This window comes from Chrysemys picta, chromosome 9 (genome assembly GCF_011386835.1).
Source record: "Chrysemys picta bellii isolate R12L10 chromosome 9, ASM1138683v2, whole genome shotgun sequence".
Lineage (NCBI taxonomy): Eukaryota > Metazoa > Chordata > Testudines > Emydidae > Chrysemys > Chrysemys picta.
In genome coordinates, this window is record NC_088799.1 from 87,806,392 (window position 1) to 87,826,068 (window position 19,677).

General features: G+C 44.5%; 2 protein-coding genes across 2 annotated transcripts in view; both read right to left on the bottom strand.

Annotated features, from left to right (window-relative positions):
* Nucleotides 1–19,677, bottom strand: part of LOC135973540 (uncharacterized) — a 904,472-nt gene that overhangs the window by 673,267 nt on the left and 211,528 nt on the right. The window lies entirely within an intron of this gene.
* On the bottom strand, nt 1,138–18,625 carry VBP1 (VHL binding protein 1). The gene is made up of 6 exons (XM_005291834.5): nt 18,401–18,625; nt 11,930–12,054; nt 9,829–9,895; nt 7,060–7,158; nt 3,487–3,625; nt 1,138–2,397 (listed from the first exon to the last, which is right to left on the bottom strand). The coding sequence occupies exons 1-6, from the start codon at nt 18,491–18,493 to the stop codon at nt 2,327–2,329; spliced, it is 594 nt and encodes a 197-aa protein (XP_005291891.1). The 5' UTR covers nt 18,494–18,625; the 3' UTR covers nt 1,138–2,326.

Consider the following 19,677-nt stretch of genomic DNA (forward strand, 5'->3'; position numbering starts at 1 on the left):
GGCCCATGGGACCCTCCTGCCCGGCCCCTGAGCTCCTGGCCCGGGAGGCTCACCCCTGGCCCCTCCCCTGCAATTCCCCCTCCCCGCCGCTGACGCAATGCTCTGGGCAGCAGGGCTGTGAGCTCCTGGGCAGCTCCTGGTCTCTGTGCTGCGCAGCGGTGGTGTGGCCCGGCTCCAGCGCTGCCAGCCACCCGTGCTCCAGGCAGCGCGGTAAGGGGGCAGGGAGCGGGGGGGGGGGGGGGGGGTGTTGGATAGAGGGCAGGGGAGCTCAGGGTGGTGGTGTGGATAGGAGTCAGGGCAGGAGAACAGGGGTGTTGAATGGGGGCAGGAGTCCCAGGGGGGGCAGTCAGGAAGGAGGGGGGAGTCGGATGGGACAGCAGGGAGCAGTCAGGGGACAGGGAGAAGAGGTGGTTGGATGGGGCAGGAGTCCCGGGGAGGGGCAATCAGGAATGAGAGATGGGGTTGGATGGGGCGGTGGGGGTTCTGGGGGGTGGTCAGGGGACAGGGAGCCGGGGTCTGTGGATGGGGCAGGGGTCCCGGGGGGGGGGGAATAGGAGGGGGCCCCCTCCCCTAACCAGCCCTCCATACAATTTCCGAAACCCAATGCGGCCCTCAGGCCAAAAAGTTTACCCACCTCTGTTCTAGAGTGTTACTTTTGTCAAGATTGCAGTCTACTTGCCTACCCTCATCTCCTTGCGGATGGACCACTGGTTTGTTGAAATGTGATAAACCCGGAACTTTTCACTTCCCCCTCCTAATCTCTCTCACTACTTTTGACAATTGCACTCTTCTCCCCAGCTCTCAAACTTGAAATCATGGAATTAGCTTGGACTACTCCCACTCAGGAGATTGCCAAATTGCAGCTGGGGCCTCTAACATTAATATCTATTCCTTCTACATATTCAGTCCTCAAATCCTGCTTCCCCCCATGGAAGTGTCTCCTTGGGGCTACAGTAACCTCCTCCTGTCTGGGCACACCTCTCCCCTCTTCAGTCTAGCCAATTCCCTTACCTGTTGTTTCACCCAAGTTTCTCTTCCCCCCTCCAAGGGACTGAAGAGTTATACAAGCTTAGGTACAAGACTTGTAATCTTACATTGAAAAAGAAAGATTCACAAAAGAGATGTTCGCCACAAGTGTTGAGTTTCACTATTTTAATATCATGAAATAAAAGTACAAAAACTTTACAGGTATATTGTTTATTACATGAAGATAGAACAGTTAACATTTGCATTTATTTTCTAGCAAAACCTGTATTACCAGTCACTCAGCAGTGTAAATACTAACCACTAATTTCACCACCATGTGTGCATTTTGTTTTAGGAGGAAACTGCAGAGGTAAAGGCAACAATCTTGTGAGGCTTCATTATAACTGAAAAAAATATTCAGCCTGTTTACAACAGAAGCTGTGCTCAAATAGACCATCCGTATTTAATACAGGTTTCACCTAGGAGGCTTTGCAAAAGTGTTAAGACATTTGAACTAGTCATCTTCTTGTCTAAGGGCTGTAAATGGGGTTTTTCTTGTATTATAGGATATTAGCATTTTGAGGTCCTAGTTCTATATATTTGCAAAGATAAACAGGGTGTGCGTGTATGTGAAAGGGGCCTGGGGCGAGACGATGTGCAGTCTTGACATAGCTTGTGCTGTTTATTGAATGAAATCCATTAATTGTTCTTTTCTGAAGACAAATTATGAACTGTTGTATGTAAAGTGCAGAAAATTCAGTAGCTATCAGTTGGCTAACCCAAACTTGATTAAAATCAAGTTTATCCAAAGTGGATCTCTGGGAATGCTTATGGGTTGATGTTGCCAAAGCAGTAATTGACTAAGAAATGAAACCCAGGATTTCACTGTATTTTCTCTGTTTGCTAAATTATCAGTGGCATGTCTTCCCCACCCCAAAGTTATTTTTAACCTCATCAAGTGTATACAACACATCAGCAAACATGAAACAAGTAAACCCTTACATTACAATAACCTTATAAAATGTCCTAAACTCAATTTCATACATGCACCTCACATTTTTAGACAAACCTTCAGGTAAAGAATTTACTTATGACAAACAGATTGAACTGGTCAAAAATGCTATGCCCTTTGTTGGACCGTGTGGTATCCTTTCAAATAATTCAGAATTTCATGAAGCATGCATGAAACCAAATTGAGAGTTTACAAATAAATAAAATGGCGCTCACCATTATTACTGATTTTATATATTTTATCATTTATTGAAATGATTAACTTAACTCAGTCCCTTAAGGATGAATTTCGGGGGTGTTTAAAATAAAAAGTATTTGGAAATCGTAAGCACATTTAAAATTAGTAGAACTATGCTTTGTTTTTGGAAGGGTCATCCTTGTTTCTTCTCTTTACATCCCAATTATAAACTCTAGCCATATCTGAGGGTATAGTTAAGGAAGCTGCTATAATGCAAAAAGAGATAACTAATTGCAGAACCAGCCAAGTATGTTCAATCCAAGTTACTCTTGCTTGTTTCACTGATGCATGACAGACAACATAGAAACTGATTAACAAAACAGCTGACTGCAGTGCAGAACCTTGATGCTGTGGAAATTCTGACAACGGATGGGGCAGCTATACATGGTCACTACTCATCCTCTGTTCAGAGGATCTACATGCTAACAATTAAATATTTTTGCACAGACATTTCTCCCTTCATATTTACTTCCACTCCTATGTGCCAAAGCTAAAACTGCTTCCAGTTACAACTTATCCCTTTTTGGTTGCAACGTTTACCTATTTCAGCCATACATGACTTTATTCGGCACTGAATGTCCTTTAACATTGGCAACATTTGAAACCCTAATAGCTCCCCTCCAGTACTAATAAATAGCTAAAGTATCAGTCTTCAACTAAGTAAATAATCTGTGCTCCTCATTAAAGGCAGATTTGAAGCAGACAATCCAAAAACATAATGCAAAATGAATGTGATTCTATCAAGACTCCCCAGAGAGGTTCATTTACATGGTTCTAGCACTGGCTTTCTTGCTCAGAAGAGCATCAAGGTGGCAGTTGAATTAGGCATTCTGCTGGTGGAGAACCCAAAGAACAGCACTTGTGTACTATCCAAAGTTGTGACAAGGAACCATTTTGCTTTGAAGCGTCAATAAATCCAATTGGCTACCAACTCCAAGCACTAGTCTATGTCCTCAAGTTACCCACTTAGAACAGCAGTGCCCATCACAATAGGTTGCCTTGGCAGCCCATTTTCCGGCTCTGTCTGTTAAGAGATGGAATTCCAACAGGGACTAGCTGTGCTGCATTAAACTGCCCCTTCCCTTGCTCAGGTCCACCATTACCATTCAAGACAGCTACTTGCTAATCCTCCATCCACTAGTCTGGTTAGGGAAACCAAATAAGCAGAGCTGAATAATGCATTTCTCTTTCTAAAAATATATTTATCTGTAGAAAGGTGAGAAAAATTTGTACCAGTGTTTAAATTAAAGTTGTTTTTCTCCAAAGGATACTAACTTCTGTGGTGGTGAACTGATCTCTAAGAAAATCCAGGTCTTCCTCTAGAGACTCAAGATTTCTTGTGGCTGTTGACAGATTCTTTTCTAACAGAGCCTGGGCTTCATCGATATCATATTCAAGCATCACATTGGCCTAAGAGAAAAGATATTTAATTTTAATAAAGCTTTTACTGTAGGTTGAACACCTTAAGGAAAAGATTAACTCTATCCAAGGGGATGTTACAAACATTTCAGACTGATTTTAACCTACTATGTAGACAGGCACTCACAGATATACACCAAAGCTGTGACAACAAAAAGGAAGTGCAATGCAGGGATCCATTTTCGGCCTCTATCACCTCAGTATTTGAGAAATAAAACCCATAAAAGGCTTGCAAATATTGCTCCCCATGTCATTTAAAGCAACAAATGGATGCTTGCTGCATTTGTGGCCAGCAGTCCATAAAAACAAAAGCAAGACTCTAGTGTCTTCAGAATTACATACATTAACACAATTCTAACATTTCTTTTCAAAATGGAAGACAGCTCCCTCAGCAAGAGTTTCTCCAAAGTATCTTTGAAATGTTAAACAATATACTACTTTTAATAAAGTCTTCTGGAAATATCCAGATTCAACAGCAGAATGCTCTTACCCTAGTATCCCCAACAACTGAAATCAACAAAACCATCTGATGCAATTTAGGACAAAATTCTTTTTTTGACATATACATGGCAGATCTTATTGCTAATATGTTGTTCTCTCGGTGTGCGAGTTCCCACGTAGAAAGACCAACAATGTCAAGCGAAGGTGCTGGACACCCCAGAGCAGTTTTGTCCTTTGTGAGTACTGAGTAAGAGTTATACTCCGTTTTTCAATATTAATTCGTTATTTGGAGACCAGTGCTTACAATTTCACAACTATGTAGCAACTAGCATCATTCCGGTGTATCATCATTCAGTGGAATTTCACAGAATAGAAGAGCTCTGTTATATCTCCAGACTATTAAGCTCGTTTTGGGAGTGATTTTCAAAGGCATAAATGGCAGTTTGGCACTTAATAGTGGAAGACAACATTAACATACATTCTTGAAGGATTGTGGGGCAAAGAAAGGAACAAACAACATTGAGCAAACATTCCACAGAAACACCTTGTCAACACTGGTTTGGATCAGTATATGCTGCATCTTATGGCTCTGGAACAATAACTCATTATAGCAAGTAAACAACTCCTACAGGTAGCCTCTCTGAGACTAAGGATGCACTAGATTAGTAGTTCATTTTTTCCTTGACATAGAAAGCCTTAACTTTTCAAGAAAGCAATTAGAAACAGAGCATACGCAGCCCAAAACAAACCAATATACACTGTAAGCCATGATGAGGCAGTAAGGTCAAGGCATGCCCAAAAGACACATAAAATGCATTGTTAGCATGACTAATTTTTGGTAGCAGATTTGTGTATGAACACTAGTTAATGGCAACAAATATTCAATGCAAAAAAGCCAATGGCCCCATATTTTGACAGTTGTAAATGAATTTGAATACACCACACCTACAAGCCCACAACAGCTTTCATGGAGCCAAAGCTATATGAATTGTGCTCTCAGGCTTTTATGCTGATGGGGACCAGGGAGAAATCCTTCAGAAAAGTTAACATTTAATAAAAGGATGCTCAGGTTGGAATGAAATTCTAAACATTTCCAAAACTTCCGCACTTCAAGCCCTCACTAAATGCTTGTCTTCATAAGGAGAAAGCCCAAAATAGCTAGTGTGCACTAACTGCCCCCGTGGACACTCTTATTCCACACTAAGATTGCCTTTGTACAGATTAACTGTGTGCAGACAATGTTTTTGTCCTAACCAGATGACTCAGTTCTGGCATGGGGAGTTCAGGGACTTAGTGGTCTCAAAATAAACATTAGTAAGTTAGTTATCTTTGCAGATAAGGAAATGTATGAACACAGAATATCCTTGCTTGATACTGCTAAAGTACTTAGAGATCTCTCTTGTTTAAAACCTTTGACCCAGCCAACCCGTTATCTGTGCTTAGATAGAAAGTTGATAACTGCCCTATAAATATGTAAGATACGAGACAAATCCTTTCCTCATCTGAAATACAATGTAGATACTTCGTGAATAGGATAGTAAGAGGCTATATATGGCTAAACATACAGAAGACAAATAGAAAAATATTAGCAGACCTAATTGTCAAAACAAACTGCTTTACTGGGCATGTGCCTTCAAGGTAGTGGTGGATTGGTATTCTGAACCACAGTGCAATAATGAAATACCTATAATTAATCATTCTGATTAATTTAATCTTAAAGAAAAGCCAAATTGGAATTTATGGATCATCAGAATGTTAAAAAGTGTGAGCACTGAATAAAATAGATTAAATGAAGTGCCTAACATGTTGAAATTGCCCCTGTAAGGTTTACTTCACAGACAAAACAGTTTTTATTGTTGCAGGCAGTAGAGCCAATGTAAACTGCAGATTAGCTACATCATGTTCTGCTGCAAGCATAAATCAACAACATTGCGAGTTAAATATTCACGGCTCAGAATTTATTGACAGTTGTTGGTCATTATACATGAAGAAAAAGCAAACTGAAAATGTACAATTACGGTTAAAAAAAGGCACCATATAAAAATGTCAGCTTCTTTCTCAACAGTTCTAGCCCATGTGATTTTGTGTCATATTTGACTTTTTTTTTTTTTTTTTGGTAAAAAGTGTGTCACTACTTGATACTCCTGTTACCCCTGCAGAGCCAACAGCTATGGGAGAGAGATAGTTGGAGTCTGTTCTGGTTTGTGCTTCAATGTACTAGTTGGCCCCGCACCTGGAACTTGGCTAAGATGTGCCAAGTCAAAGACAAGGGTGCTGCACGGGGGTAGCTGAAGAATCTTAATTACTGATGCAAAAGCTAAAAAAAAAGAATACAGCTTGATTTTCAGACCTAAAGTTGAATTTGAAGGATTCTCACAGATATTTTTAAGATGTCTATTATTGCAGTATTAATTTGTATTACCATAGTGCCTACGAGCCCCATTCATGAACCAAGACCCCATTGAGCTAGATGCTTTATAAACACGGAACAAAAAACCAGTCCATACCCCGAAGAGCTTGCAAGTGCTAAGGTAAAGTCAGAAATGGAAGAGATGGGAAAAGAAACAACAAAGACACAGCTTTTCAAACAAACACCAGTGTGCCTCCCTTCAGCACAAATTATTGCACTGAATTTACAGCATTTTCTTAGCCTTGTTTTGTCTTGTAAATTAAGACTATAGTTATGCAAGTTACTTGTCCATGTAATAGTAGGTACTAGATTCTGAAGACCTTTTTGCACTGAACTCCCACTGGAGGCTGGTACAGGGACCAGTTACTTGATCACCTAAATGTGTTGTTTTTCTAGTTTTGACCATAATTACACCAGGTACTTAACCTTCCTCATACTTCATACAACTCCATTAAACTCAATGATTGCACAGAATTTTGTCCCGCTGTGAGTGGTAGAAATAAACAAGTAAGATTATGAACATGCCGATTTAATTATTTAAAAAATATGTTAGAGGAATACTGTAGTTACTTACCCCCAACCACAAACAGACTTTATCCGTAGGAGGAACTGATGCTTTACAGTAGAGGTTATCTGCCAATAAAAACCTGGTCTCCATTGGGTTTGTGGATTCCTTAAGAAAGATCACAGAACTTGAAGTTGCTACTTGCATTGCAAATGGTTAAGACAGCAATACAGAAACTAGAGCAGGGGTCGGCAACCTATGGCACGCGTGCCAAAGACGGCACACGAGACGATTTTTAATGGCACGCTGCTGCCGGAGTCCCGGTAGGCAGCAGCGTGCCATTAGAAATCCTGCCCAGCCCAGCCCGCTCTTCTTCGCCCTCTGTTCCCCCCCTCTCCCCCGCAGGGGAAGGGGGCAGAAGCATAGGCGTGCGCAAGGGGTGGGCAAATGGCCCCACTCTCTTGGGATGGCAAGCCGCAGGGTCCACGCTCCCGGGCTGGAGCACCGGGCCGAGCGCAGCAAGCCGCTGGCCCTTCCCCCGCCTTCCCCCCTCCCCTGGAGCCATGCCGTGTCTGGCTCTGCACAGAGCAGAACATGCTGTTAGGAGCCTCATGGTAAGGGGACGTCGGTTGGATAGGGGTGGGATCCCGGGTGGAGTGGTTAGGGGCGGGAGGGGGGTGTGTGTCTCTGGAGAGGACAGTCAGGGAGCAGGGGGGTTGGATGGGGCATGGGAGTCCCGGGGTCTGTCAGGGGGAGGGGGGTGGATAGGGGTCCGGGCAGTCAGGAGACAGGGAGTAAGGAGGGTCCTGGGGGCAGTTAGGGTGGGGGGGGTCTCTGGAAGGGGGGTCGGGGGACAAGGAGCTGGGAGGGGGTTGGATGAGTCAGTAGTTATGGCGGGGGCTCTCAGGAGGCGGGGGTGTGGAGAGGGGTTGGGGCAGGCAGGGAGCAGGGGGGGTTGTATGGGTGGGGAGTTATGGGGGTCCTGTCAGGGGGCGGGGAGCGGTTGGATAGGTATGGGAGTCCCGGGGGTCTGTCTGGTGGCGGGAGTGTGGATAAGGGTTGGGGCAGTCAGGGGACAGGTAGGGGGTAGGGTCCTAGGGGGGCAGTCAGGGGACAAGGAGCAGGGAGGCTTAGATAGGGGGTGGGGTCCTGGGGGGCGGTTAGAGGCAGGGGTCCCAGGAGGGGGTAGTCAGGGGACAAGGAGCAAGGGGGTTGGTGGTTCTGAGGGGGGCAGTCAGGGGGGTGGAAAGTAGGAGGGAATGGATGGGGGCAGGGCGGGGTGGAATAGGGGCATATTCCCTCCAGCCCCCTGCCCCTCTCCCCCCCCCACACACACATACCCAGCCCTCTGCCCTGAGCCCTGCACACCCCCCGGCCCGTGTCCTGAGCCCTATGCCCCGCACACACCCCAGGCCCCTGCCCTGAGCCCTGTACCCCCCTCATATACACCCAGCCCTCTGCTTGACTCCTTCAACCCCCAACCCCAGCCCTGACTCTGGCACCCCCCACACATACCCAGCCCCCTCCTGCCCTGACACCTGCACCCCCCCCCCACATGCCCCCAGCCCTCTGTCCTGACTCTTGCACCCCCCACATCCTGACTCTTGCACCCCCCACATCCCCACCCTCACCCTGAGCACCAACGGAAGCTCCTGCACACACACACACACACACACACACACACACACACACTCCCACCTGCACCCCTTGCACCAAATGGGAGCTGCCCAGGTAAGTGCCCCACACCCAAACCTTCTGCCCCAACCCTGAGCCCCCACCCTCATTTTAGCTCCTGGCCAGACCCTTCACCCCCAGCCCTGTGCTCAGTGCACTCCCACCCTCAGCTCAGTGCAGAGAGAGGAAGAGAATGGGCTAGAACCAGGGAGAAGGTAGGTACCCACTGTATGTGGGCAGGGACGGGACCCCAGACTGTCAGCAGGCTGAGCGGGTCCAGCAGCCGGGATTCCAGCTGGCAGGAGCCGGCGTATGGAACCCCTGAGCTGCAGTGGGCTGAGCCGCTCAGTCCACTGCCGGTCTGGGGTCCCGGCCACCGGCCCTGCACAGCCCGCTGCTGGTCTGGGGTTCTGGCTGCTGGACCCTTGCCAGCCGGGGTCCCGGCTGCAAGCCCCGCTCAGCCCACTGCTGGCCTGGGTGAACAGAATCCCAGACCAGCAGTGGGCTGAGCAGGCTGGCGGCATAAGATCAACATTTTAATTTAATTTTAAATGAAGCTTCTTAAACATTTTGAAAACCTTGTTTATTTTACAATACAACACTAGTTTAGTTATATAATATATAGACTTCTAGAGAGAGACCTTCTAAAAAACATTAAAATGTATTACCGGCACGCGAAACCTTAAATTAAAGTGAATAAATGAAGACTCGGCACACCACTTCTGAAAGGTTGCCGACCCCTGAACTAGAATAAAGAACATACTTTTCTGCCCTTTTTTTAAAGTAATATGTGAATATTAAACTTTTGGGGGACTACTGTAAACTTTTACTTCAAAATAGAAGTTAAAATTCCAAGTTTGATGACAGCATGTTATAAGGTGGTGATTTTATACCCAAATTAGAAATGGCTACAAAGACTAACAACAGTCCATGGAGCCCAAGCTTAGTGCATCTTTTGCAGCTATTAAAAGTGAAGTTTACAGTGGGAATGTTAACTTTCTGAAAGCTAGTAAATAAAGTTATGTGCCTTAAGAATAATTCCACTATACTTTATACAAGCGAATTGTGTGTGCTCTTCAAAACATTTATTGGAATGTTTTCTGCTAGTATGGAAAAGCTGTTAACTTTATTTATTCATATCATTAAATAATCAAAATAGTTTACCTTTTTCTTCTGCATATATTTTAAAATGTCTAATGTCTGTTTAATTTCAGGAATCTGACTTTTTAGCCTGTGAATGAACAACAGTCATAATTTAGTATTCTGCACATAGATAGCTTCCCCAAACAGTAAGCTATTATATAATCCAACCTTTTTTTTTTTTCATTTTAGAAACTCAAGTTCTACAGACATTTTCGATTAATTTTAATCAGGTGTTAAAAAGTCATAATTAGGCCTAGAAGTTAACACAAACTCTTCACTTCTGAATATACAAGAGATCTAGCAAGTACACTTAACTAGGGAGGCTGGGTGTACCTGGCATGTTCCAACATTCTAATCAATACAGTGAATACAAGGAAAATTCTGATGGGACAAGCATGTTACTCTGAGCAAAGAATTAAAATGAGAGCGGGTCAGAAATTTTCTGATGGAACATTCATCAGAAAATGCTGATTAATCAAAATTGAAAAGTTTTGCGGGAATGTGGCAATTTGGGCAAATCTTTTGATGGAAACTTGCCTGGTTTACTGCCAGCTCCCCCCGCTCGTGCATCCACCTCTTTGGCAACCCAGACTCCCCAGCAGCTTGCCAGGTTGGCTGCAAAGGCAGGCACTGGAGTTATTCATAGATAAGGATCCCCCTCAATAAAAGCAAGCCCCAGTATCTGCCTCTGTTATTGCTCACAGCTTTCTCCAAAAGTAGCAACTGAGTAAAATTAATAAAGCCTGGTCAGTTTCACACTGCGATTCAGTGGCAGGCAGCAGTGGATCTGACAGTCATGTCAATTTCAGTCAACTCCTTAGGTTCACAAGCAACTGGGCAGCCAAGCTGCCACAACATAGTTCCCAGACCCCAGGGTATCTTATTTCATTTCAGCAACACCAAAAAGTTTTGAAAGTATTTAAATCAAGACGATGTCTTTCTAAAAGATATTATCTTGCTAGAGCAGAAGTTACGGGCTTTCACACATCCTCTTCACCTGTCAAAAAATGCATGTGTTCTGAAACATCATAGTCAGTGCTCTCTCAAAAACTAAGCGATGCTATCTTTCCTTCTCCAAGCTTATGAATTTTAAGGGTGCTGGATGAGTTGGTACTACCAGTGAACATTAAGAAATGGATTGCAATAACTATTTTAGTGGCCACAAGACTTATTTTGAAAAAATAGGAAATCCGCAATCCCTCCCTTATACACAGGCTGGCACAGTGAGCTCTCTACTATTGCATTAATGGAAAAAAATTACTGGAATAGAAACACTTGGAAAAATTGAGGATGTCTGGTCATACATGAAACTATTGCATACTTTTGCAGTTTAATATATACCCTGTTTCCCCGAAAATAAGACAGTGTCTTATATTAATTTTTGCTCCCAAAGATGCGCTTGGTCTTATTTTCAGGGGATGTCTTATTTTTCAGAAATGAAAAATGCCTTATTATCGGTGGATGCCTTATTATCGGGGAGGTCTTATTATCGGGGGGATGCCTTATATTACAACGAGAGGCAAAACTGTAAGTAGGCCTTATTTTCGGAGGATGTCTTATTTTCGGGGAAACAGGGTACTAGTCTCCGACACTCGTAGGTTATGTTCTCACTTATCTATTTAGTCACTTTAATAACTGATGCCTTGCATGACCTCTGCAGGTTTGGGGTTTTTTCTTTGCTTTTTCCAGGTTTTGCAAACAATTAATGTTGAATTTTGTTATGTTTATGCTATTTCTATCTTGTGCCTATATTTATATACATTTTATTTTATTATGTGTTTATATTTCATATAAAAACAAAAAGTAAAAAAAAAAGTTACCAGCTTGATGTAAAAGTGCCTTGGTGAAATTTTATGACCTGTGTTATGCAGGTGGTCAGACTAGACAGTCACAGTAGTCATTTTTGGCCTTAAGGTCTATCAAGCTATAAACTCAGGCCTACTGACATTGCTGATCGGTCTGTGGGAAAAAAAGTGGAGTTGCACCTTTCTAAATTTACTGCATTATTGGCACTGCTAACACTTCCTATAATTTCTTACGGCAGTCGGAAATATTTAACAAAATATAACCTTTTTTTGAAGTCTTATTTTCAATTTCCAAACTTTCAAAAATTGTAACTCACCTCCTTTTCTTCTGAGCAAGGTTAAGTTCCATAAATTTATATTTTTGATATTGTTCATCCAGCTTCTTAAGTACTACATCTGCAGTTTCATTTCCAGGCTGTTTCATAAAAGAATCTACATCCTCCTTTAAGAAAAAGATAAAATTAAGAATTTTATAGAAACCCAAGGTCTAACTATGTGATCAGAAAGATTAGGTAGACAAAAGTTATTTTGCACTAAACGTAATTTTATACCTTCAATCATTATTTTCCCTTGACACATCAATCAGATCATTGCTTACTTAAAACCTAGATCATGTACAGTGGACATAGAAGGTATTTCACAATGCTAGAGTTGTCGGTGCTGTACGCCTTACAGTTTCAGCCACATGCAACATGAAACTATCTTCTTTTCCATTCAAATTGTAGTATCACCTAATCTCTTTGTATTTCAGTTTCCCCATCTGTAAAATATGGATCATACTTCCTTTTCACACTCTTTGGCTATTCAAATTGTAAGCTCTTTGGGACAGGGACCATCTTACTATATATAAATACAGTGCCAAGAGCAAAGGGGCCATGATCTTTGTTGGGACTTCTAGGCACTTTTGCAATACAAAGAATTAAACTTTCTAGGGCCACTACTTTTAGATTTCTCGTTGAGGAAAGGAAAGTAGTGACATTCATGTTAAAGAAATATGGTTACAATTAATTCACAAGCTATTGGCTTGACAGCTTTTTTTAATACATATATCTTGCTAGATGACAAAAAAAATATGGCCCTTTCTCAATTTACTCTTTTATAGCTAGAGGCTTCCATTCTTTACTAATGCAAAAAAACAAAAAAATAAAATAAAATTAAAAAAAAAAAAAAAACAACCCAGTTCCATTAATACAGACTGTGTATGTTATTGGTGCTTTATTGCAGTGATATTTATTTAAATAGGCAGGCGAATGGTTGGTTTTATTATAGTTTACTATGCCATTGACAGCATGAATCCCCTTGGGCTAGCGAGACTCACTGTGCACTTGCCCAAATAGGCAAGTGCAGTCAACCTGCTGTCTCAGCATAGAACCAACAACCAAAAGTGAATTTCAAGCTTCATCTGAAGTAGGAGGAGTTCCCACTGCTGCCTCCTGATAAATAATCTACAAAGTCTAGTGGACAGGACACTAGACTGGGAGTCAAGAGACCGCATTTCATAGATGCTATTTATGTAGCACCTTTTGGATGTGAGGTACCATATAAGCATGATCTATAATTACAAATAATCATCTTCCCAGACTAATTCCTTAACTAGGAAAACACATTCCTGTCTCTTGAGGACAGTTCGCAAAAGTGTATTAGGACCAACTTGCAAAACTGTTCACAAAATCCCTCAGACTTCACGCAGCTTTCCCAGGTAAATAGCTTACCAAGAGATTCCAGCTATGGCACCCAACTCATGGGGCTGCATTAACTGTGCTAATTCTTACTCTTACTTTCACTCGGGAATTTCAGCAGCTCACTAAAGGAATTACCTTCTCCATCTGGAGATGACAAAATATGATCATCACTTTTGCAGTTTTCAAACAATCCACTACTGTGTCACAATTTGGCTCTCTGATGGTCTTTTAATTGGCAAGGGGGTGTTATACATTCAGTCAAGTCAAAAAGTGCGCATTTATCATTCATTACCAACATACCTATTGAACAGGAGTGACATACTCCATATTGAATCAATCTCTTTTTAGACACTGATTCATACACAACATTCTCAACAGAGTACAAAGTCACCAACACCTTCATTAACACTTTTCAGTCAACCCACACACCAGAGAATTGGTTGCCTACATGAGATGGGCTGCCAGACACTGCAGATGCATCAATAATTTCAAGGCAATTCAAGAATATATCATTAGCAGAAGAATTCACAATAAGAATAGCCATAAAACATGAAAGATTCAAGACGGTACCCACAATGGAACACCATTAAAAACTACTTGTTATACAATGAGACTTGACACCTCATTCACTTGGAAAAATACCTCCGGATCCCTTCTGTACCAAGTTAATATCAATTTCCAAGTACTGTAGCATGACACTGAAAGTAAGAGCTGTTCTGTAGGTGTACGTGAAAAGGTCCATTTCCCACATTGAGAAACATAACTTTTTAATCTTAATAAAACCTAATCACTACTTTTGATCTGGTACACAAAGCTAAAAGTCAAAAGAGAAGCAAAGAATTAAGTGACTACATGGCAATATCTCCCTTAACCTATTCTTCAAGTAATAAAAAGGAGACTCTTTCAGAGACTGGAGTGTCAAAAGAAAGTGAGTTGAACAAATTATACAGCAATTAGTCAATAGGATCAATAGCATTCATTCAGGAGTTCTGAAGGAACTTGAGAAGGGGGTGGAAAAGTTATTAACAAAATATGCAGTTTCTCATTAAAATCAGCTACTATACCAGAGGACTAGATGGTAGCAAGCTGCAAGAATGATCCTGGATATTGCAAACCTTACTTTACTGCCAAGTTAGCACCTTCTTTTACTGCCAAGTAAACTGATGGCAATAATTCAAGAATTATAAAACACCTAAATTCACATGATAGAATAGTCAGACCAGCATGGCTTCTGTAAATGAAAGTCATGATTCTTCAGTCTCTAAGAGTTCTCTGGTGAAGCAACAAGATATAGGGGGAAAGAGCCGATGAACATAATGGATTTGGACTTTCAAGTCTTTCACAAAATCCCTCACCAAGAAGCAGTAAGGATTAAGGGAACCTAAACTAAGTAATCATGGCATAGAGGTCATTCTGTCATACATTAGAAAGTGACTAAAAATCATTGGGAGTTTGGTGCATAGGTACAGTAACTCCGCACTTAATGTCCTCTCACTTAACATTGTTTCGATGTTACGTCCCTGCTCCATTACAGAACATGCTCGTTTAAAGTTGTGCAATGCTCCCCTATAACATCGTTTGGTTGCCTGCTTTGTCCATGGCTAGCAGTCCCCCATCAGCTCCCCTAAGCGCGCCCCAACCCCCCCCGCCAGCGCCTCCTACCTGCCGGCGGATCCCGTGGATCAGCACCTCCCCCCGCCTCCTGCCTGCGGCAATCAGCTGTCTTGCAGCGTTCAGGAGGCTGGGGGGAGGAGCGAGGACGCGGCACGCAGCCTCCCCCCATCCTCCCCTGCCTGCAGCAATCAGCTGTATTAAATTGCTTGTTTAAAAATGTATATAATGCCTTTTGTCTGGCAAAAAAAATTTCCCTGGAACCTAAACCGCCCCTCCCCCCATTTACATTAATTCTTACGGGGAAATTGGATTCGCTTAACATCGTTTCGCTTAAAGTTGCATTTTTCAGGAACATAACTCAACATTAAGTGAGGAGTTACTGTACTTTTGAAAATCCCATTAGGTGCTTATCTACACCTGTAGGAGCCTAAATACCCTTGAAAAATGTGTGGAAGAGACAAAAAGCAAAGAGTGGAAAATAAATGATAACTTTTTATTGTAGCAAAAGATGTATAGTGAAATATAGCCTAAGGGTCCATACCGGGGTGTTTAATATTTTCATTAATAACCTGGAATGGAAGACAAGAGAAAGAGCAAAATGGTTTAAGATTTTCCAATGACATTGTCTAGGACATGAGAAATACAAGATAGGCGAGGTAATATCTTTTTATTGGACCAATTTCTGTTGGTAGAAGGGACAAGCTGTCGAGCTTCATGGAGCTCTTCCTTAGGTCTGGGGAAAAAAAAAAAAGCTCTGTGAATCTCAAAAGCTTGTCTCTTCCTAAATGCTAGGCAGTTGGATAGATAATGGCAGATGAAATTCATTGCTAGAAAATGCAAGGCAGTAACGTGGGGAAAAATAACTTAGGATATATACACCCAAATATAACGCGGTCATCGGGAGCCAAAAAAATATTACCGCATTATAGGTGAAACCGCGTTATATCGAACTTGCTTTGATCCGCCGGAGTGCACAGCCCCGCCCTGCCGGAGCGCTGCTTTTCCACTTTATATCCAAATTTGTGTTATATCGGGTCGCGTTATATCGGGGTAGAGGTGTGTATGTATGTATATACACACACACATATATACATACACACCCACACATACATATATATATATTCTGGGTTCCAAATTAACTACAGCACTCAAGAAGAGATCTAGATATCATCACTGACAGCTCAATAAAAAGTTCTGTGCAGTAGCAGTCAAAACACCAAAGTGATAAGCTATAGAAAGAACTAGATTGTGAAATAATTCTGAAATTTTATTGCCTTAATACAAATTGATGGACTACCTTCCCTTGAATAACAGTCAACAATTTTTAAACTGGTTTCAGAGTGATTCCGTGCCCATCTTGTCAGCACTTTCTGAAAATCAAGTTACACTTAAGAAGTGTCAAACTGAGCACCTAAAGTCACCTCTGAAAATCCTGACCAGTGTTCAGTTCTGCCCGCACTGCAAAATGATATGTATCAGAAATCGAAGGGGTAAGGAAAATGATTAGAGGCATGGGAAGAGCTCTATATGAGGAGAGGTGGAAAAGAGCTCACTGGTTATTTTAAAAGGGATGTGAATAAGAAGGAACATGACTTAGGGTACATCTACACTACGGGGGGAGTCGATTTAAGATACGCAAATTCAGCTACGTGAATAGCGTAGCTGAATTCGACGTATCGCAGCTGACTTACCCCGCTGTGAGGACGGCGGCAAAATCGACTTCTGCGGCTTTCTGTCGGCGGCGCTTACTCCCACCTCCGCTGGTGGAGTAAGAGCGCCGATTTGGGGATCGATTGTCGCATCCCGACGGGACGCGATAAATCGATCCCCGAGAGGTCGATTTCTACCCGCCGATTCAGGCGGGTAGTGTAGACCTAGCCTCTGTTTAATGAATGGTAGAGAATGTCATTCAGGCATTCCTATTAATAAACAAAGTTTCTCAAAATACAAGAATGAGGGGACAGCCAATTAATTTGAAAGGTAAATTTAAAACTTACAAATAAAATGCATGTGGATCTTTTTGCCCCAATATCAAATTGAGTCTTAGGCTTCAAAGGGGATTAGCCATTTGTATGGATACAAAGGACATTCATAGTAAAATTATACAGAACTAGAAAAGTTATGATAAATATAAACCCTCATACTTTGGGTCGCAAGTATTAACTGACTAGAAGCTTCCCAAATAAGTAGCTTATTCTATAAATATCCATTACAGGGATTCTAGCAATTTTCTGTGAAGCATTTAATATTGGCCACTCTTGAAGACTAGACAGTACGATTCTCTGACCCATTAGGGCAACTTCCTTCTTCCTAGAAGGATTTTGAATTTATGAAAATTTTTCATATTACATCACATTACACAATATTCAGTCTTTCCATTAAGGTTTTTCAAACTCACTTTTCCTTTTTTAAATACCAAGTTGCCTTTACAAGTTGGTTAGTATATTGACCAAACTAAATAACTTATGGTCACTGATCATGTCAATTTTCAGTCTAAACTCTGTCATCAAGGCAAGTTGATCATAATGCAAATTTATTTATTTTTATTTTCCCCTCAGACTTTTGAAGGAAATTCAATATAGCAAAAAAAAGCACACTTTGTTTCAAAGATGCGTGATGCCGTTTAATTTTCTGAAAGGAAAAAAGATGGCTCACCACCTTAGAGTCAAAAGAATTTCTCTGTACATGACAACACCAGTTTTCCCAAGAGCTCTGGAGATATCAAAACACCTTAAGGGAAAACAAGGTTTTAGGTAAAGACAGAGCATTTCACAGCGAGTATTGTTGCTTTGGATGCAGATGACAATGGGCTAACCAGGGATCACTGGGTTGTACGGTACAAGACTCTACTCGGTTTGACCTGTAGGAGGTCATAGAACATTACACAAAAGAAAACCTCAGATTTCGGATACCGACCCACTCCCTAAACCCACACCCATATCCACCACCATAAACTGCATTAGTATCTGAGTCTGGGGCAGACGGATGCCAGAGGACACGACCTAGGTAGCGACAATGCTGAAGCCAGAACTGCATCCACGAGGGTTATCTCCCAGCCCCATAAAGCGCCCCCAACGACTGCGGTTGTGAGCCACAGCAGCCCAGCCTGCTCTCAGCGCAGACGGGAGAGCAGGACCCGCGCCCTGAGCGGCCGGTTACAGCAGGAGCGACCCCCCCCGCCCCCCGCCGCACAGCGCAGCCTCCCTGCTCATCACCAACCCCAGCCCCCGCCGCACGGAAACGGGGCCCGCCAGCGCAAAAGAACCCGGGGGAGCTACGGGGCAAGGGGCAGCCCCAGCCCGGGCAGAACCCCCTCTCAAGAGCCGCAGACGGGGGAGAGCCAACCACGGACCCCGGGGCGTGGCCGAGGGACTGGGCGAGGTGCCTCCCCGGGACCCCAGCGCCGGGAACGGGCCCATCTCCCCCACGGCGCCGCCGGCTCGGCTCGGCTCGCTGCCCCCTAGAGGGCCGGGCGCCGGGAGCGGCTCTCACCACGAACACGGCCTCGGGGATGCCCAGGTGGCCCCGTCTTCCGCCCGCGGGCGCCTCGCTGCAACAAATCTCGCCGCTGGTGGCCGCCGCCATCTTGGGGAACCGACGGCGGTGCGTGCCGTGCGTCCGCGCGGCCTCCCTCCGCCGAGCCACAAGACCCCCACGTCACTGCGTCAGCGTGGAACCCACCTCCCCTCCGCGCCCATTGGCTGCAGCGCTTTGACTGACAGGGTAGGGTGGGCCCGGAGATGGGTGGGGCTTAGATGAATGGGCGGGGTCCGGTGGGTGGGATAGGTTAGTGTTAGTGGGCGTGGCGTAGCGGTGGGCTGGGAGAGTGGAGCGGGTATAGCGGGGCGGGGGGAGGCGCTGCCGCTGTAGGGGACTGCAGAGGGAAGGGGGGGCGTGGTCTAGTCCCAGCCGCCTGTTGTCCGCTTGCTCTGCCGCTGCTGGGGTTCTGACCGGGCGGGGAGGGGCTTCTCACTGCCTGGGCTGCTGCCTCCATGGGAAACATGATGCAGGGCCGAGCCCAGGGCTGGTGCAAGGAAGTTTTGCACCCTAGGTGACACTTCCACCTTGCACCACCCTCTGACCCAGCTAACCCCCCCACCTCCCCGTGGCAGCTAACCGCCCCCGCCCCAGAGGAGCCACACACACACAGCAGCCAGGGCCGGCTCTAGCGTTTTTGCCACCCCAAGCAGGAAAAAAAAAAAGGTTGCCATCGGCAGCAATTCGGCGGCAGGTCCTTCAGTCTGAGAGGGAGTGACGGCCCCTCCGCTGAATTGCCACCAAATGGCCGGACGTGCTGCCCCCCTCTTCATTGGCTGCCCCAGGGACCTGCTTGCTACGCTGGTGCCGGCGCTGGTGGCAGCTACCCCCCTTTGCGGCTAACCCTGCCGCCCGGGGAGCCCGCCCCAGCTCACCTCCGCTCCGCCTCCTCCGCTGAGCATGTCGGCGCCGCTCTAATTCTCCTCCCCTCCCAGGCTTGCGGTGCCGATTGGAGGAGAATTAGAGCGGGGGCTGTGTGCTCAGCGGAGGAGGCAGAGTGGAGGTGATCTGGGGTGGGGAGCAGTTCCCCTGTGCGCCTCCCCCCGTTACTGCAGGTGGTCCTCCCCCGCCCCAGCTCGCCTCCACTCCACCTCCTCGCCTGAGCGGGCTTTTAGGCACCCTCAACCACTAGGCGCCCTAGGCGGCCACCTAGTTCACCTAGAGGTTGCACCGGCCCTGGGAGAGCCCTGCCCAGGACTCTCTCTCCTTCCTCGCCAACTCTGAAATTGAGA